Raw genomic sequence first — 20,431 nt, 5'->3', positions numbered from 1 at the left:
CAGGGCCCCACACTGGGCCCTCTCACGCTTGCCGTCATTTTGCTGCTCACCCAGAAAACCTCCCTTAACTTTGTGATTCAGTTCTCCCGTTGGTTGTTCTGTTTCTTGCAAGCTTGTCTTTTCAGAAGTTCCTTCCTGGTCTCTAGCTGTTCCTTTACTGCTGCATCCTGTTCTTAGGCAACTGCAATATCTCCTCCAGTCTTTGAGTCTATGAACTGAATTATTCTTCAATGTTTGTTTTTCAGGTTTTCCTCTAATTCCTCAAACTTCTTGAGCCTTTTTTTCTTTGTTTCTTTACATTGGTTACATTCTGCTGCGTTGCAGACTTTCTTACTCTGAACGTCTGATAAATGCTGGTTGTTGTTCATACTTTAAAACGAAGGGCGGGAGGAGGGCCGCCTGGGAGTTCCCTGTGTTTGCAGGGCCCTTCAGAATGAGGGGGCAGGGATCAGTCATCATGGGGAGGCCTTCTAAGTACAGGTGACGGAAAGACCTCGTCCAGATAAGGTCCTTGTTGTCAGCTCTGGCGCTGCCTGACCCCTGGTCACAGGGTGCACCTCCCTTCCTCTCTCAGTCCTGTCTGCCTGCTCTGGCCAGTCTCAAGCTCCTCCGCCCGGAGTCTGGGGCGGAGAGAAGCCTCTGTGAGCAGCTCAGACTGCAGAACATCACACCCCTCACAGGGCCCAGGGAGGGGCAGTCACAGCCAGAAGCCATGGGTGGAAAATAGGAGAGGGCTGGCTCCCCAGGGGACACACTGTGGATTCTTTGAGCAGAACAGGGGAAAGGATGCCGAGAGGTAAAAGAGTACTGTCCACTGCAGCCCCCGCTGCGCCCGGCGTCCTGGGGCATCCTGGTCTCCTGAGAGAAACTCCCTTGTTTCCTCCGGGTGAGCAACTCGCTGGGGGCTGTTCTGAGTGTGGGACCAGGGAGGGGCTTAACCAGAGACTGAAAACCTTGGAGGAAGCCCCAGGTCTGCCCCAACTTCTGCCGGCCATCCTCTGCCACAGCAGTGGGGCCCTGAGGAGGGGCGGCTCTCACTGCCCCTCTATTCCAAGAGGGCTTCCTCCTGGACCTGAAGAGCCCACACCCTCCTCCCACCTTGTAGCCAAGAAACTGGTTAAAAATCTCCTGAAGGCCAAACAATTTCTTTCTGTGGTTTCCCTCAGGCCTCAGGAAGGAGGGGAGCTGAGTGGACCTAGAGACAGCAGGCCCGTCTCATCTTCAAACGCCAGCTTTTTCCAGCCCTTACTTGCCAGAAATTTGAAAAACACTGTGGTCCAGCCTCACCTAGAAAAGCTGAGGTATAGGAGCTTTCTCATTAATCCTTAACTAACAGGAGTTATAATTTAAAATATTAAGCTTGGGTTTTATTCTCAAAATGTTTCTAATTTATCAAGAAAGTTTAAAGACAGAAACATATTTATTCCCGTAACTATCAAATATCTTCTGGGCATTCCCATGTGGCCAGCTAGGTTCTGGGAAAACACATCACCAAGCAGTCCCTGCTCTCAAGGCCAAGTGCCCTGAGCTGAGAACTCCCGGGGAGGTGCCAGCTGGCCCTGGGGTACAGCCGAGGGGACTGGCTGGGAGATGCCGCTGGCCCAGGTGTCACGTGAAACCCACAGGGACTGAGAATGCCCAGCAGAGCGTGCAGGGTGGCAACGCAAAGCCTTTGAGGACCATGAGGCTCTGAAGGAAGCTGAGAGAGACGGTATGATGTAAACCACTCTCTGCAACTCAGGAGGTCCCTGTGCCCACTTCTGACCCCATCAAGAGGGCCTGGTGTCTCCAGGTGGAGTAGCTGAGATGAAGGCTTAGTGTCCACGGATGGGAAGGGAAGAGGTTCCAGAGGACAAACAAACCTTGGAAAGCAAGACAGCACCATTTCAGACGTGATCCCAGAGTGCAGTCCAGCAGGGACAGGGAAAGCCCGCTGGCTTGAGCAGTCGAGTAACAGGTCACCTTGCAATGGAGGGGCCATATTGAGGGACCCCCTGGAGCAACCTGAACAGTGGGCACTTCAGGGCAGGAGGAGGGGCCCCTCCCCTTTCCCAAACCTGGAAGGGGGCCTGCTGCTCTGGGCTTGGACAGCCTGCAGCCCTGGAGAGCCGCTCTCCCCTTTCTGGGCACCACCATCCGGAGCTCAGGGTCTGACAGGGCATTCTGCGGCCCTTGTGTCTGGGACACACCCACCTGGGAAGGGGTGAAGATGAGGAATGGGAGAGGGTGAGGTGGGCATGATGGGGTGGAGTGTGGGAAGGTTGGGGGGAGGACGGATGAGGGGGGGTCACGGTGCACAGCCAGGTTGGGTGCGCACTGCGTGCTGTAGATGGAGTGAGGCAGACTGCGTGGTATAGGGGGAGGGGGAGGGGTGGGGAGGGGAGTGAGAAGCAGCTCCGGTGCAGCAGGATGGGGGCGCTGGGCAGCGAGAGGGGCTGCACCTCGGAGAAGCCCGCCTTTATCTCCTCCCTTCACGTCTCCCAGGGGATGAGCCTCCGAGTCTGCCCGCCCCCAATCCTAGGGCGGAGGCCTCACGCAAAATCCAGGCTCCGCGGCTCGGCGGAGCAGTCCGCTACAGCCCCCTCCCTCCCGCTCCACCGCAGTCCCTGGAGCGGCCACCCGGCCCGCGGTTCCGACCGAGGCCCGTGGCGGGTAAGGCGGGCAGCAGATTCCGGGCACGGACTGGGAGGCTAGGGCTGGCACCGCGGGGCCCAGGTCGGAGGCGCCGCGAGGGGACCGGCGGGGCCGGCGGGGGGAGGCTCGAGCCGCTGCCCAGATGGCTGCGCCGGGAGCCTGCCCTTCCAGCCATCCGGTCCGGGTCCCCCGCCCCAACTGTGAGACAGGCGATCGGAGGAGGGGTGGAGCGCGAGGCAGGGAGGGGACAGAAGAGGACCTAACCTGGGGCCCGAGCTGCGGGAGAGGGGTCCGCACAGTGTGAACAGCCGCGAGGCCCGAATCCCTGGCTCTGGCCCCGCCAGATTCTGGACCAGCCAGGCCCGAAGGGGCCCCGGGAGAGCCGGGCTGAAGCTCACCGTTGGTCCCTTCCCCAGACCCCTATCTGGGTCCCGGGGGCCCTCCATCCCTGAGAGACAGCCCCACCCCAGCGTGGCCTCTGGTCCTGCTGGGTCCTGGAGGCCTGAACAGTCCTTCCAGAGCAGCCTAGAATATGCAGGCCCCTCCCCAGGACGGAGCCCTCACCCCACCGCAGGCTGCTGACCACCCTCCAGGCACAGAATAACCCCCAAGTGCTGAACCCTCTCACCCCCACGCACCCCTTCCCAGTTACCGAACGAGATCCCGCCCCCACCCCAGGCCTGAGCCCCTAACCCTCCAGCATTAACACCCCCTCCTGCCAGCCCCCTCCAGCCCTGAGCGGGTGGTCCTCCAAGATGCCGAGCCCCCGGCCCCCAGCCTTGAGCCCCTTGTCCCCAGACCCTGAGCTCCCTGGTCCTCACAGAAGCTGAGGTCCCTTCCTCCGTCTTCCGGCAGGTTTTACCCCACGAAGATGAACTGGACGGCCGCCGCGTGCTGGGCTCTGCTGCTGGCCGCTGCCTTCCTCTGCGACAGCGGCGCGGCCAAGGGTGGCCGTGGCGGGGCTCGCGGCAGCGCCCGGGGAGGGCTGCGCGGGGGCGCGCGCGGGGCCCCGAGGGTGCGCGTGAGGCCGGCGCCCCGCTACGGCGGCTCCTCCCTGCGCGTGGCTGCGGGGGCGGCGGCGGGCGCGGCGGCCGGGGCGGCGGCAGGCCTGGCCGCGGGTTCCAGCTGGAGGGCGGCGGGGCCCTGGGAGCGGGGCCTGGAGGACGACGAGGACGGGGCACCCGGCGGCAACGGAACGAGCCGGGTTGTCTACAGTTACCGGGCGTGGTGGACTTCGGACGCGGGGCCCACGCGCGGCGCACGCCTCTGCCTGCTGCTGGGCGGTGCCCTGGGCGCCCTGGGGCTGCTGAGGACCTAGACACGGCTGGGCTCGGGGCCAGATCTGCTCCCAGCCTGCGCCCTCCCCAAAGGCGCCGCGGCCCACCCCAGAGGCCACCCAGTGCCAAGCGCCCCTTCCCTCCACTGCCCACGGCCTCCGAGTCCAGGGGAGCTGCGTGGGCGGTTCGGGCCAGTCCAGCCAGGAGCTGCAGCCTCTCCTACTGGGACCCGGAGGCCGCCTCCTGTTCCCTCTCCTGCCCAAGCGCCTCCCCAGCCTCCCCACCCACCAAGGGGAGCCTTGGCCCATCAGCCTTGGGATGCCCTGCCTACCACTTGGAGGTCCTCCCCAGCCAGAAAGGCGGGTGTCTTTCGGTTCCTATACCATCCCGGCCAGCTGCCCACCACTCTGCGGAACCGGCCAAAGAGAAGTGCCAAGGCCAGGCTGTTCAGGCCACCCCAGGTCCTCTGATCCCACCCTGGACACAGAAAGTGGCTCTTCCTGCCACAGCCCTAGGACATCGTGGCCTCCTTCCAGAAGCAGTCTCCGTGGACCAAGGTCTTGGGGACCTGGGGGAGAGGTTTCCCTCACAGTCTGCAGCATGCTGGTTGCCTGTCTAGAGAGGGCTCTGTGGATTTCCAAGCCCAGGCATGACCATGCAGTTCTCTGGATGGCTCCCAGGACACACTCGCTCACGGGAATGGCCCGGGGACCGTGCTCTCCCCTGGGCAGATGCTCTGAGACACACTGCCAGGGCTCACTTAGAACCACTTTGCTCTGACTTGAAACAAGTCACTTAACTCTCCTTGGACATAGTTTGGGGAAAAAAACATTCTGTTTAAACGCCAAGAGTTTTGTGTTCCCTCTGAGCTCCAGGTTCACACTCTGCAATGAGCGCGGCCAGTGCTCAGGGATGGGCAGCCGCTGTTCCCTCCCAGGCGCAGCAACTGAGGCGGGCAGCAGGGCCCCAGCCCGCAGCCCCCTGGGAAGCCGAGAGCGAGTGAGATGGAGGAGCCGAGGCTGCAGTCAGACCCACTCCCTGGAGGGAGGCGGGCCTCTCCAGGGCCCAGCACCCAGCAAGTACCACCAGATGTGAGGCGCCTTCCAGCCGAAGGCCCAGGGGAAGCTGCGCTCCCTCCACACCCTGTGACCGTCAGGACACAGCCCAGAGCAGCCTCTGAAGAAACATTGGGCAGGTCGTGACACGGGTGCACCTCTGGCACCCAACACCTGTGTGTAAGGCCTGTCCAGCCCTTTGCCTCTTGGTGCCTTCCCCTCAAGCTGCCAGCCTGGTCCACTGGCCACGAGCTCAGCGTGGCCCCTGGCTCTTTCACATGCCCTCCCGCTCCATCCTCTTGCCCGTCAGCAGGACGGCTCTGGGGCTCGGCTCCTGGGCCTGGTCTCTGGTGCTGGCAAGAGTCTCACCCACTGCTGGGTTGCCTCCCAGAATCTGCCTCCACCCCTCGGACTGGGGGCCTTTGGACTCAGCTGACAGACACCAGCACTGAGACCAGCATCTCCCTGCAGCCCTGCCACCTCTGCTCTCCCCCAGCTGGCACACATCTCTGGTTAGGGGGAGGGTCACCAAGCTGTTGTGGGACCTGGACCGAGCATTCTTCTCCGAAGACCCAGGCGCTAAGCTGCAGGAAGCAGCTCCCTGCAGCCTCCTGTGTCCACACTGCCAGCATTCTTGCCTGCGGTGCTCAGATGACCCCCATCCTCCCAGATCGAGCTTGACGCTCCCAAAGACCAGCAGGTGGTGGCCAAGCCCTGGCTGGGGCCTTGGAGGCAGCATGACCATTTCAAAGTCTCAAATGGGGACCCATCAGGGTGGCACCTTGGGCAACTCAGTTCTTCCTGACGGGCCCAGCCTGGCCGTGCTCAGCCTCAGACACCCACCTGGACACGGACTGTGGCTGGTCCAGACCCTCATGCCACTCTGCAGTGCGAGCTGTCAGCAGGCCCTGGACGGGACAGAAACATCACCCTCATGTCAAGCTTTCCGCACTGACCAGACTCCAACAGCACTTGGATCTGGCACAGCCACGAATCTGAATACTTGGGGGTCGTCTCAAGAACTGGTAAGCGTGCTGGGTGTGGGGCAGCCACACAGCACGGCTGCACCTAGAGGGGTGCCTGCGGGAAGGGGACGTGCCCTGGCAGAAGCTCCAGGGAGGTCACGCCACCACCGGGCACAGAAGAGCCGGAGCTGCTGACCCGCGACACACCCAGCCCCACCCCGGCCCTTTCTCTGCCCTCTTCCAGGATGCAGGCTGGTAGGAAACGTTCCTGGATCCCTTCAGGTGGGATCTCAACGCTGGGAGCTGCCTCTGGGAATGACTCTGCTGCCCCCGTTAGCTAGAAGGTGCCCAGAGGCGGTGGAAGCCTGGGGTCTCCGCTGACCACACCAGCTTGTGCACAGCTAGGCTGCAAGGAGAGCAGCCCCCGGGGCACCGAGGGGACAGGTGGTGCTTGGCTTCTGCCACAGCCGCTTGGGACCTCTTGTCCATGCGTGCGTGCGTGCGTGTGTGTCTACGTGTCTGCACGTTTTAGCAGTAAAATAAAGACTCCGCTGGCGACGAGACTGCTCCTTACTGCAGGATCCAGGACATCACATTGGGAACCTGCAACGAGCCCTCAGGTATTAACTCAGGTATTAACCAGTTAACTGGCTCATGTCCTGTTTTTCTCTGGTGAGGGGCCATAACACATGGGCCCACAATGAAGGAGCCAACCACAGAGACAAGCCTTTTAATTTAAAATTTTTAAATTACAGATTATAGGTTCAACCCCTTTTTGAGAAAACACCAGCTTCTCCTCAAGAGGATGTTTAACAGATATTGAACACGAGTGAGTTTCCTCACCAGGCCAGGCACACGAGGACTGCTCAGGGAGGTCCACTGCCCTGACGTCCACGTCCCAGGCTCAGTTCCCTGTCACCCAGAATGGCTGGGCTGGGACAGCAGTGGAGAAGGGCCTCCTTCCTGGAGCAGAGACCTGGGTGTACAGTGGCCAGCGAGGGGCTTGTGAACAGGGGACACCCGGGCATCAGAGGCCTTCCTGCTGGACCAGCTCAGGGCTCTGCCGAGGGGGCCCTACAGGACATCCCGGTCCAGCATGACGCGGCCAAGCACCCCACTGCGGAAAGCCCGCAGGAAGTCTCGGGCGGCGGCGGAGTAGTCGGGCTGGATGACGGTCACGTCACCTGGGAAGGCAGGAGGGTGGGTGAGGGAGGCCGCCTTCCCTCAGAGCCCGGGCCCTCCAAGCCCAACCCAGGGCGGCGCCCCGTCTCACCTGTGCCGGTCAGCACTTTGACCCTCTGCGTCTTCCGCAGCCGCACAGCCACCCACTTCAGCACGCTGGCGATGTCGTCACAGGCCCCGCCCAGGCTGTAGTGCTGCACGTACCTGCACACAGACCTCGGTCACAGAGACCAGCGTGGAGCCAGGGCTGCCCACAGTGACCCCTCATAAGCCTGGGTCACCACTGCGGGCGCGTCGCTGACAGGGTCTTCCTGCACGACCCTCAGTGGCCCTGAGGCCAGCTCCCCCATGCCGGTAACACACTCAGTTTGCTACTGGGGCTGCATCGGTGCCCCCGGGCAGCCGGGCGGGTCTGTCTGACCAGCATTTTCTGCGGCCAGCGGACCAGCCCAGGTTGTCCTGCACATGCCCGCTCAGCCTGGAGGCCTGTGGTATGGGCCTGGTGGACAAGCCAGCACAGGGCCGGATGGCACGTCTCAGGCTGAGAAGCTGAAGGAGACCAGTGTTGTCCACAGACACGCACCTCCCTATGCCTCTGAGCCGGGAGACCCCGGCCAGCAGGTCCACCTGCCTCTCCATCTGCACGTCCGGTGGGCAGACGGGCAATGAGGTCTGACCTGCAGCTGCACGATGGGGGAGGCTGGCTGCCTGGGAGTACCTCTGGCCACACACCCGGCTGACAACACGGGCCTGGACCCCACGTGAGCACTGGAGCCCCGACTCAGGGATGCCAATCCTGAGGAAGGCAGGTCCAAAATCCACCTTCCCCAGAGCAGCAGCCCCGCAGCCCCTCTGTCCCCGGACCAGCAGGCCCTGAGGAGGACTCCCTCCCGCCCACACATGCCGGAGACCTACACCTGCCGGAGCCAGGCTGCCATGCTCTACAGAAACACTGCAGGACTGCGGGGTCCACACGACTGCCTCAAACACCAAGCAAGATACGACACTGGAAACCACTTCCATGCGAAACAAAGTGACAAGGGTTGGGTCTACCCCCCCCCATCAGAAATAACAAAAAAGGGAAGAAACAATCCAAAATACACAAAACAATGGTTTCCAAGGTACTGGACGTCAGGCCACCAAGAACATAAGTCAGGGAAAGAGGAGGCCCCGCCGCGCCCAAGACCACGGGTGGAGAGGATGGCGCTGGGACCAAGGTGGCCTGAAGGTTCCCGGAGAATCAGAGAGGGTGTGGCGGGATGGGACGTGTGCAGAGAGCTGCCCCCAACATTCAGCAGAGGTTTCCTGAGGCCAGAGGTCAGGAAACACCGCCCAGGAGGACACAGGGGCACAGCCAGCCTCCTCAGAGCCAGGAGCCGACGGAAACCCCGTGAGCCCCAGGGCCCTGCTTCAGTCAGTGGAATGTTCCAGGCCCACCTGATAAATCTTAAAGGACCCAAAAGGATCAGACTATTTCCAAATAACTGTCCCAGAACAAAGCCTGAGGATTTTCACAGGAAAATAAAGACACCCATCACCCCAAACAGTCAGGTTCTTACGCCTGCCTCCCATCAAAAACCACCAGGCCCACACAGCAGGGAAACAGACCCTCCTCGAGGAGAAAGCCAGCAGAAACCGCCCCAGACGCAGGAGCTCAGAGACAGGACAGCAGTTACTAGGACTGCACTCCCCGTGGCGACAAAGTTGAGAAGAAGTGCAGAAGATTATCTGTAAAAATGGCCCAAATCAAAGGGCCAGAGGAAAACACTATGAAACATGCTGCAGGGAGTAAGCAGACCAGACTCTGCAGAAGGGAAGGCAAGCAAGCGGCACGGGGGACCCGGTCCTGCAGGGGGAAGGGTGTGGCTGAAAGTCCCCCCAAGCTGATACAGCTACTCGGCCGCAGGTGCAGGAACTCAGGCACTACCAGCACAGGGCGTGCAGCAACCGCAGCGCAGCCCAGCGCCATGGACCCAGGCTGCAGACAGAGAAGTCAGAAAGCAGCCAGAGGGGCGCGTGTCCCAGAGCGGCAGACTTCTCAGAGCAGCACGGAGGGGCGGGCGCCCCGCCCCCGCGGGCCTGAGGACGTGGACCTGCGGCTTCACAAGCGCGGCAGACACCCTTCAGAGATGGAGGTGGAACAGACACACCTGCGACGAGCGCAGGCCTGCACCACGTCAACGTCGAAGGAAACCCTGACAGGAAGGCGGTCCGCAAGCGGACAAGGAGCCGTGAACACAGTAACGCCCAGGCCGAATTCTGCACTTTATGTCCCTGAGCCACAAAACGCGCAGTGTGTCTGCCCCACAGCAGCCAAAGAGACGCCAAGGCCGGCCACGGTGCGGACGAGGCGGAGGGAAGGCCCCACACCACATGGCATGGTAACATCACCTACAGATGTTCTGGAAACCCTGCAACAGCCTCCCCCAAAGTTACAGGAACAAATTGACACAAGGGTCATAAAAAGTATCTAAAATGAATCTGAAAAAGACCAAAGAAAGAGAGAAGAAAAAAAGAGAAGCCTGGGATAAAGGTGAGGAGACACCAGTGACCATGCCGGGGGGAGTGGTCTAAACACCTAAAGGAAAGCAGAATGGGTCTGACTGGGTGAAAAGCAGAGCCCAGGTGCACGCGGCGGGTAAGCACACTTAAATGTGAGGACACACGTGTGCTCAAAGCAAGGTGATGGGGAGCACACGAGGGAGACCGTGGGGCAGAGGGCCCTGAAGGACACAGAGGTCAAGGCTCATCATCAGGACAGAACCACCTCCTGGAGTCCCCACCCCCACGACAGAGCCGGGACCACGGGGAAGAGACACAGACCCCCGGAGGAGGCAGGAGACCCCCTCCCCCCCCAACAGCGTGAACAGGAAGAAAGGCAGCCAAGCAGAGCCAAGGCAGCGCTCAGACCGAAGGCCGTCAGCGAGGCAAGACGGGGCGAGCAGAGGAAGTCAGGGCGACCAAGAGCTGCTTCCCTGGGGAAAACCTACAGCCTGGGATTGACGTCCTCCAGGTGACAAAGGACAGGTGTGGGGCACCACGGGACACCAGTGCTCACCCCGTCCTGGAGGTGAGAACAAACAGAATGCCATCCGCACAGGGAAGCGCCCTCAGCAGGGACCGATGTCAGAACACAGCAGAAGCCCGAAATGACCGAGCTGGGGGGCGCGCCGTGTGGCTCCATTCGTGAGACCCCCGAGGTGATGGGGAGCAGGTGTGGGCAGGAGGGGCAAGGGGCAGTTACAGAGCAGCTCAAGAAACTGGGGGTTTTCTGGACTGTGTCCCAGTTTCACAGGTGGACCCGTACGTCAGATCCTGTCAAACTGCTGCAGGCCATGTCTGTCTGCGCTTAACAACGCTGCTGCTTCTGAATCACGTTCCGGATGAGACAGGAGATGAGAGAGGCGGCCCCGCCTCCCCACACTCACCCCAGGAGCTGGTGCCTGTTGAGGGTGTAGAGAAGATAGTCGGCCAGGGTCTCCTCCCCCACCAGGTGGTCCAGCACGCTTCCTGGGAACAAGGGGCGGTGCGACAGCTGTGAGCCAGGACTGCACGCTGCCGAGACACCAGCACCGCCGCCCCAGAGCCTGGGCAGCAGCCCCGCCAGGCTGGCCTGCCCGCCCACCCGGGGCCGGCTCACCGCACAGGGCCAGCTTCAGGCCCGTCTCCACACTCTGGATCTGAGGAGCCAGCACCCCTGGGGTGTCCAGCAGGAACATGAGCGGCTGCTCACACACCTGTGGGCAGAGAAGGCGGCGGGCCAGAGCTCAGGAGGCCTCCTGCAGTCCCCAGGCTCGAGGCCCCGACCTGCCCGCCCAGCGTGGCCACGGCACCACAGCGGGTCCCCCGCAGGGCCCCATGCCCAGGGGAGGTGAGGAAGTAAAAGCAGGAGCCCATGGCTGCCCCCCCCCCCAGGGAGACGCCAACGGGGCCGCTCCCTCCTCGGCAGGACGGGGCCCCGCATGCCCTCCCCCAGTGTGGTGTGAGGACGGCACAGCGCTCGGCGGACAGGGCGGTGGGGGCCCCACCTGAATTCTGGACATCACAGCTCTGGTGACCCCAGGCTCACCGCCCACCCTGGTGGCTTTTCCTGCAAGATGAGAGGGGATGTCAGTGTCTGTTAATCACGCAGGCAGGTGAGTGACAGAATGAGCAACGAAACCATGGAAACCTAGGAGGGCCCAGCGAGCCCACCACAGCGACTCCTCGCGCCAGGACAGAACCGCCTCCCGGGGCCCCGGAGGCCCCCAGACCTGCTGAGGGACGACCGTGACGGCCAGACCTGAGCCGCCCGACAGCATCACCCTCCTCCCCACGGGACTGGCCCACACCTCTGCCCCCAGCACCGCCCCAGCAGCCGGGGTGCGTCCCAGGCAGACTCCCCACCTCTGCTGGACCAGCGCGGGAGTAAAGGGTGTGTGTGTCCATCAGCACGTGGAGGGATAAACAAACGTGGTCCATCCACACGGCGGAATGCCATTCAGCCTTAAGAAGGAAACTGACTGACGAACGTGGAGGGGCCCTGAAGAGTTACACCTGATGCAGGAGCTCAAGTCTGTGTGACCCCAGCTGCGAGGTCCCAGATTTGTCAGGGCCACACAACAGACTGGACCAGAGGTTCCTGGGGCCTGGGGACAGCTACTGCTTAAGTCTAGAGTTCCAGTCTGAAATGACGGAAAACGCTGGAAACAGGCAGTGTGGTGCTTGCACAGCACTAAATGCATGTAAGGCCAGTGATGCTCTTTAAGCCACAAGTAAAGAAAAATAAACAAGAAAATGAAAGCCTGTGACAACAGGTCTCCCGCCTCTGAGATGATGGCTCAGCCTTCAGGTCTGTTCACAAAGGACCTTCTCAAGCAGGAAATAAAGCCGTGGCAGACTCAGTGTGAAGGTTTAACACTGGGGAGAAGGAGGCTGGGAGCCAAGGACAGGCCTGAAACACGGAGACGGCCTGGACAGCCTCCCCATCCCACCCCACGTGTCTGTCATGCCCTGAGCACCGTGGGTCAGAGACTTAAATGAGGACAGGATCGCCAACATCTGGAAGAGTCACCGCATGGATTAAACATCCTAATGAGATGTTTAATTTTAATGAGAGAAAACTAATTAAGTAAAAAACATGTCAGGGAATGACCATCTCAGCAGCTGACCGCACACCAGGCTGTCAGTTGGGTCCTCCTGGTGCAGGGACCCCTGACCAGCTGGACCTACAGACCATGAAGCATCATGTGCCCTAGGAAGTACCTTTCCTGAGGTGCTGTCTCCGGAGGGAGTTGATGAGGGAGGACTTGCCCACATTGGGGACCCCGATCACCATGATGCAGTACTCCAGGTTCTGCAGGCACAAGGGCAGGGGTCAGGGGCCCACCCAGACCCCACCTGGACCCCCACCCAGCCCACACAGAGGGACCAGGGACTTGCAAGCCCCGGCCAGCTTAACAGGAAGGAAGGTCACTGCAGGCCCTGCCCACCTCGATGGGGCCGCATCACCCTGCCCGCTGAGAACCGGAGGACAGAGGGGTTCACGGGCTAGGGGTGGTCCCCCACTGCTCAGCAGCTGAGCCTGGGGCCCCTCAGCAGGGACTCCCCGTGGCCAGCGCCAGGGCCTCCCACCCACCTCTCCTCGATGATAGCGGTAGCTGCTCCCAATCAGCTCCATGACCGTCGGGATGATCTGCGAGAAACAAGCTACACTCGGGCCCCTTCCTGCAGAGCCCTGGCCTCTCCTCCGCTCCTGCAGTGGCCACCCCAGCATCCCGCACCGGACTGCTCGGGTCCATCCACGTCACAGGCTCAGGCTGCACTGGGGGGCCCTGTGCCCCTTCCTGTTCCCCCACCAGGACAAGCAGGACAGTCCCCACCACCAGCTAACAAAGACGCACGCTGGCCAGTGGACTTCTCAGGCACAACTGGGGAACAAGGTGCGCACTCTCCAGCAGCCCTTCCGATTCATGACCCAGCGTCGCCCCACGGCCTGACTCTGCTCCCCCAGCCGCTCCCGGCACCGGGAGACAGGTGTGCCCAGCAACCCAAGCAATCCACGGATCGCCTCCAGAACTCTTCTTACGAAGCACAAGGTAACTCAGTGTTTCTTATTGAAGCATAAGCATCAGAGCACAAAACAGAAGTTACCTGCTTGACGTTTTCATCCTTCACACAGTTGGTAAAAATGACATTTTTTAGACCTTCTCCTTCTAAGTGGTGTATAATTTTCTGAAAGACAAGACATTTTCATTTGAAACACTGAACGAAGAGACGGGCAGTGTGATGCCTAAGATCCAAGGTCTGCTCGCCAGCTCAGAGCCACTGAGGCCCAGGGTCCAGCGAAGGACTGGCCCGACCTCCAAGCTCCAGGCAGCGAGGGGACGACGGAGCACCCTGGACAGCACAGACCGCAGAGCCGAAGGCCTCAAAGGAGGGCAGCCTGGCCACAGGGTGGCCCTGAGCAGCTGGCTCCGCGTGAGGACACGGGGAAGAAGGCTAAACCAGGTCATCTGAAGTCACTCCCAGCTCTGACGTCGTACGGTCCAGCCCCCGTCGAGCGACCCCCTTAGTCCTGCTAGGGAGCGCCCCTTAAAGTACAGTTTGAGCCCAATCAGATTGCAAAGTACATGTAATTCTTCAAAAGCCCAGAAGTAAATTAGGTTCACAGGAACTCACTGGTCTCAGTGATAAGCAACTCAGCCTATGACTTCTATCTTTAAAACCAGTGTTGTGTTGTTTGACCAGCTTCTGATTCACTTAAAGGAACAAGAAAGTCATTCATTAATTCCACTAGTTTTAGTTATTTATCTTACTCATTACGATGCAGATCACGGTACAGGCCACCAGAGACGCACATGAAGCCACACTTCAAGTGGGGCGTCCCCACGTGCTGCGCAGAGGCAGACGCAGGAGCTCCCCTCCTCCAGAGCCCTCAGCCCCAGCACCTGAGGAGGAGGGGCAAGCACTCCAGCTGCCCCCAAGTGAGACCCCTGTGTCCCCAGGTCAGGTCGCCTAATGTGCCCACCACTCCACAAAGATTAGCATTTCGGAGCAGAAACAATTGATGGATGATTAAGACTCAAGTCTCAACTGATGAAAGAAACGGAGAGTCTGTGGTGGGCAAGGACAACTGCCCGGCGGTGAGATCCAAGTGGGCTGGCCTCGGCACGGGGAGCCGCGTCTGCTCGGCAGGAGGGATCACCCAGCAGACGGCCCGCACGCTGGGGCAGGATGGGACCGCCAGGGGCTCTCGATGAGCGGAGAACTCCAGCTTGAGCACTTGGTTTCCCTGGAAACCTTCTTGTATAGGCCTGTGGCTGGGGTTTAAGTGTCTCAATGTACCACAGCAACTGAGAAACCAGAAACCCATTATTGCTGCTGCAAAGGAAAAACTCCGCACCACTAACATCTTGAGGGGGGAAACCGGCTTGAATTCAAGATTCAACACCTACTCTTTACGAAGAATCTGACAACAGCAAGAAAAGCAGAGATGAACACTTGACAAATAATGATTCCTGAATCTGCACGTTCCTCTGATTCAGGGGCAATGGGAAACACCCCCATCAGGTCACTGTGTCCCCATCCGGCCTGGCTGGCATGAATCCCCGAGCCACTCTGGGCTCCTGCCTTCCAGCTTCCAGACCACTCAGTGTGCAAAAGGCAGCCCGCAGGTCAGACCAGGGTCTGGGAGGCTGTGGAACTGGCCTGTGAGGACGGACAGGGGCCAGTGCAGCCATGCCAGGAGGCCTCCAGGCCGGTGCTGCCCAGGGCGGCAGCCACTAGCCTCACGAGGCAAGCGAAACAAAACGTGGGAGTCAGTGCCACCGCAGCCTCGGTCCAGGGGCTCCGGGCCTAGTGGGGCCACACCTCCTGACCATCTCCTGTCGGAGGTGCACATCTTGAGCATTCAGACCACAAGTCAATCGGGATGCCCCTTGCTAAAGCCAGCACCGGGGCCAGCCAGCACCACACTGGTTCAGTGACCTTCCCACTGACAGCCCTGCGGGAGGCATTACCTGCTGCTCCTTCAGATCCGCCAAGTCCATCTTGTTGAGGACGAGCAAGTGAGGCTTGAGCCCGAGGGTTTCCTGAAACAGAGGGTTGCGGCCGGAAAGCGGGATGTGGTGAAATTAAGGCAAAATTCCTTCAAAGTTTTACCAGACAGTTAATTTATTTTGCCTTGTCTTGTTACGCAGACGGATGCACCGACAAAAGGAAATCCTCAGCAGGAAGTGACAGCAGAGGAAGCCCTGCCTGGGAGCCTGGGAGCAGGCTGGCTCCAACCAGCCCAGCTCAGCGCTGAGCCCAACCCTGTCCTGACTCTCTCCAGGGCCACGGTGCACCGCAGGCCCCACACCGCTTTCTGCAGACACGTGGCGGAAGGCGAGCAGTGGCTCTCGTGTGGCTTCTCAAAGAGCATGACGGCAGAAGAAACAAAAACAAAGCTCAGTGGAAGTTTTCATAACTTGATCGTTGTTTAGCTGCCAGGTACCTAAGTTCACGATGATGCGATCGCTCAAAACTAGTGCCTCCCATAAAGTCCTAACTAGTACATCTCAAACCACCACTGCCACCCTGGGGAGTCCCCATGGAGACCTTCGGTGAGCCCGCCTCCTGACTGCCAGGCCTCCTTCCCCCAGCCAGGGACCCTGAGGCTCACTGTAAGGTCCCACCTCCTGTGACACTAACACAGGCAGAAGGGGCATCTTCATCTTTATTTTGGGAGCACTCAGCCCCGACCTAGTGTTCATCTCCTGGGAGTCCAGCTGTGATACCCTCCCTCCAGCAGGCCTGGGGTCTACGTGCCCAGTTAAGTGGCTGTGTTCCCACCCGCACAGCAAAGGGACCTTCCATAAACAGCACTCTTCCCTGAGAGGTTAACCAAGCCTGTGCTGATTCAGACCCCAAAAGCCTCCGGACTGGCTCACAGGCCGTCCTAGATAAGAAATCAGAATGTCCAGAGACCAAAAGGAGGAGAGGTAGCCTCTCGTCACAGTACCCAGAATAGCAACCACAGGTTCCATGGTTTTCAATACTCAGACATAAAAGTGCCAGTAAACCCTTTGGCTGGCACGAGATACTGTATGGATTGATCTATTTGGCCTGAAGTAGAGAAACTCAACACTTTACCACAGAAATTCTAACAAGCCCTTGAAATGGCGAGAATGGTTCCTCATCCTCCACCTTAGAGGTGTAGCAACTCTCAAACCAACACCTTTGTCATAAAAGGGGAACCTAAATGTAGCTTAAATAAATACAACAAAAACAGGGTCCAAAAAGTGCACTCATTACTGAACAACATCGTTACATCTCGCCAACTCACGCCTCAAGCACAGTACAAAAGCCTGGCTTTCAGGAACATTTTCATTCAAGGTTCATCTCTGACCTGGAGAATCCTACTGCTGGACTGGCCTGGAAGGCGTGGGTATGCCAGGCAGAGTCTGAGACCCACGGTGCTACCTGTGTATCGAGGGGGAGCTTCTGGGCCCCACATTGAGATTCTGATTCTTTGGCCTGGAAAGGGGCCCAGATACCAGTATCTTCAAAAGCCTCCTGGGGGAATTCTAAAGTATAACAAGAACTGAGAACCAATGCTTCCGATGCCAACAACTATGACAGGTGACACTGCTAACCACTGTGGTGGCTGCCTGGACCAGAGCAAGGACCAGAGGAGGGACAGGGAACTGTCCTGAGCACTGCCTGATTCGGAAGGGTCTCCCCTGCGCCACTACAACTGTGCACTCACTTCCAGTGGGGTTGGGGGGTTCCCACACCGCCAAACAGTTCTCCGACACTAGCTGGGTGTCCTGCTATGCAACTCAGTTCTGACACCACCCGCCTGGAGATGGCGTCAGCTCCCACAGTAAGGGCTCAGGACTGCCTCACGCCCCTCCCCCCACTTCAGACACCAACTGCAGGTCCAGGCTGTCGCCTGTCACTTCCGACCAACGGGCTGTAGATCAGGGTTCCCACAACCTCTCCCTGGGTTTAATCAGTTTGCCAGAGTGGCTCAAAGAATTAAGAGAAACACTTTACTTACTAGATTACAGGTTCATTCTAATAGGGAATAACTCAGGAATAGCCAGATGGAAGAGAGGTACAGGGTGAGGTGTGGGGAGGGACCCAGAGCTCCCCCACCCTCTCCAGGTGCTCCCCTGACATCTCCACCCACTCAACAACCAGGAAGCTCTCCAGACCCATCCTTTTGGGTTCTTGTGGTGGCTTCACCACAGAGGTGAAACTGAGTCACTGGCCTTTGATGACTGAGCTCAACCTCCAGCCCCGCTGCCTTCCCTGAGGCCACAGGGTGGGACTGAAAGTTCTAACCTCCAGTATCAAGGCTGGTTCCCACCTGGAACTCCACCTACCCTGACCCTGACCCTGACCCTAACCCTCCACCTACCTCAACCGGGCCTTACCAAAATCACCTGTTAGCATGACAAAAGACACCTTTACCGTGTCCTCACGCAGGAAACTCCCAGAGCTGGAGGGGCCCTACACCTGGAAACAGGCAGAGACCAAACATGGCAACCCCCAAAGGATATACGGGCATCGTGGACCTCGATGATGCAGTCCACCAGCTTTAGGCTGCTCTGCATCCTCTTCAGCCCTGGAAAACAGAAGAAGGACACCTCAGGGAAGGGCCCATGGCCTTTTAAGAGGGAGAATTTAAGGTGAAATGTCAAGAATGACACACCATCACAAACAAGCTACAAAGAATACATCTGAGTGAAGTGCTCTCAGTAACAGCTGGTAACTGTTCACAGAGAGCCTCTTTCAAATTCAACACAGGTGGCTCAGAGGAGCTGCTCAGGTCCCTGCCAGAGGGGCAGCCACACTCACAGGGTCAGGCCAGATCCTGTCAGTCTCCGCCACACCTACAAGCGCGTGACTCTAGCTGGGGTACTTAACCTCCATGCGTCTTGATCTATAAAACAGAGTAACACCAACTGGCATACTCACTGAGCCCTCAATACTGTGTGGAGATGGTGCTGTAGGTGAGACAGGAGGGAAGGGGGCAGGGCACAGCCACTCAAGGAGTGACAGCAACCAAAACGGTGAAAGATTCACCTCCTAGTTGGCCTTGAGGATTAAGAGGTTTAACTTCTAGTGGACTTTTAGCTTCATTATATGCCCATTGTAACAGCATGATCAAATAACATGCCCGCAGGCGCCATGACAGCCCCAAGGCTAACCAACCGTGAAAGGCCAAAGAATGGGTGGTGGCCCAGTCCCCGGGAGTCCCAGCCCCTTCCCCAGGGCAGTTGGACTGATCCCGCCTGTAGGCATGTGAAGCTACTGAGACCATAAAAAGAGATACCACCTCGCCTACTGGCCCCTTGCCTGCTCTCTCCCCTTTGGAAATGGCCTGCTCTCTGTCTGTGGAGTGCGTACCTACTTTTACTCTAACCTGGGCACCCAATTCCCACACCTCTTTCATGGCCTTTCTCTTGCCTTACACTCTATGCAGTGTGTATCTCTCTAAATAAATCTACCTTTACTCAACAGTGGCTCACACTTGAATTCTTTCCTGTGCAAAGCTAAGGACCCACACTTGGCGGGGCACGTCCCAGGGGCTCAACCGAGACCTGGGACTCAGCCCTCCTCACGCCCCACATCCGTTTTCCTGCATCATGGGTACCGACCTCAGCCACTCACCCTGGACGGCTCACACACTCACACAGCACTGAACTCACCCGTAACCAGAGACAACACAAGCAACAAAAGTAACAGAGCTCCTTTTCCTGCAGTGTTCCCCTCCCCAGCCAAGCCCTGGCATCTGCGCACGTCCCCAAACATCTTACATCACCCCCTCTCCCCCTCCCAAGTGCCACCACCCGCGGGTGCCCTGTCCCTCCTGAACCCCAGCATGCAGGGCACTTTGCACAGAGCCCGGCAGAGCAGGCACGCGGTGAACCAGAGGCACTAGAGGGAGCAGGAGCAGGAGCGAGGCAACCCCTAACGCTAAGAAGGGCTGACTCTGTCCCAGGTGTCTTCTTCGGGCCAAATTTTGACAAACACGCAAACTCCCGGAGAGTTTTAGACAGAAGACAACAATGACTGGATCTATAGTTTCAAAGATGCTGAGATGATTAAACAGCTGAATACAACTTGCAAAGTGCTTTCCTACCCCCACTTCACTTAGTCCTCAAAATACCGTTCGGAAAGTGTATCTTTTCAGAAGAAGGCTTCGGGGAACCAAGCGGCAGAAGGGCCTTGCGGGGGATCAGGCACCAGGCCAGCCCGAGACGCCCGCCGCCGCCCGCCCCGCTCGCGGCCGGGTAAACAGTGCAGGCCCCGCCGCGACCCGCCGGACCTCACCCTTGGCCATGTGGCCCGGGAACCAGCGCGCCACGTCGCGACCGCCCAGGGCGAAGCCCTCCCGCCACGCGGCGCGCGCGGCGTCGCACAGCACGCGTGGGAACAGCTTCATGGCGCAGCGTCCTGCGCGCCGAGTGGCCCCGCGGGCCTCTCGCTCGACGGACCGCTCCCTCGACGGACCTCTCCGCCAGGCCCGCGACCCGGCACAACGGTTCCGGCGCTCCAAGCTTCCGGCGCGGCTCGCGCTTGCGCACAACGCTGCCCGGGCGGGGGCCGGGCCGGGCCGGGCCGGGGCTACGAGCCAGGGGCGGGGTTACGAGCCTGGGGCGGACCCGCACAGTCCCGGCGTTCTCAGGGTGTTGAGTCCAGTAACATTAAACTTTAAAATTCCTAATTCTTTCGTAAGCGTATCCCGAGCATAAGTAACAAATTTTAGCAGTCCGATGTCAATATCTGGTCCCTTTTTATAAACTTGGTTAAACTTTTCAAATATTTTAAATTGAATTTACAATGTAATACCCTGCTTTTCTTTGTCAAGTACTCTGGGTTTTAATGTGACAAACTCTTTGCAAATGCTGACTGCTGTTCTGCTAAATTAAACCTATTACTACGATGAACCTGAAATTCTCTTCGTGTTCCAATAGCCCACATAAATGTAGTCAGATTTCAACTTTAAATCCAAAGTGCCAGCCTCCAGCTGCACCGCCTCCCCCAGGACAGTCCTGCAAAGACACCCAAGCTCGGCCTGGCAGCCGTGAGACTGGCCGTTGCCGGCCTCACCTTGAGGCCTCTGTCCCCTCTTCAGCTCTGCAGCAGGGGCCCTGTAGCCTGCTCCCCGGGACACTGCCGATGCAGTAGGCAGGATTGGGGCAGCTGAGGACAGCACCCAGGGTACCTGGACACACTCCCACACTCCCTCCAATACTGCCCAGGGTGCCCCACTCCTCTTCAGGCCTCATTGTTCACTTTCTCCAGGAAACCTGGGGCCCCAGGTCAGAACAGGGTGTCCTGC

General features: G+C 59.2%; 2 protein-coding genes across 2 annotated transcripts; one reads left to right on the top strand and one right to left on the bottom strand.

Moving 5' to 3' along the window:
• Positions 1-3,363: 3,363 nt before the first annotated feature.
• SPRN (shadow of prion protein) lies at positions 3,364-6,657 on the top strand. Its single transcript, XM_031460770.2, has one exon. The coding sequence runs from the start codon at positions 3,506-3,508 to the stop codon at positions 3,950-3,952; it is 447 nt and encodes a 148-aa protein (XP_031316630.2). The 5' UTR covers positions 3,364-3,505; the 3' UTR covers positions 3,953-6,657.
• On the bottom strand, positions 6,648-19,619 carry MTG1 (mitochondrial ribosome associated GTPase 1). Its single transcript, XM_031462087.2, has 11 exons — positions 19,420-19,619; positions 17,643-17,707; positions 15,114-15,218; positions 13,246-13,326; positions 12,731-12,787; positions 12,358-12,448; positions 11,142-11,203; positions 10,754-10,850; positions 10,542-10,623; positions 7,205-7,317; positions 6,648-7,115 (listed from the first exon to the last, which is right to left on the bottom strand). Exons 1-11 carry the CDS (start codon positions 19,529-19,531, stop codon positions 7,006-7,008), a joined length of 975 nt encoding a protein of 324 aa, XP_031317947.1. The 5' UTR covers positions 19,532-19,619; the 3' UTR covers positions 6,648-7,005.
• Between the last annotated feature and the right edge of the window lie 812 nt (positions 19,620-20,431).

Source organism: Camelus dromedarius, chromosome 8 (genome assembly GCF_036321535.1).
Source record: "Camelus dromedarius isolate mCamDro1 chromosome 8, mCamDro1.pat, whole genome shotgun sequence".
In the NCBI taxonomy this organism is placed as follows: Eukaryota; Metazoa; Chordata; class Mammalia; order Artiodactyla; family Camelidae; genus Camelus; species Camelus dromedarius.
This window is presented reverse-complemented; position numbering and strand designations above follow the sequence as displayed.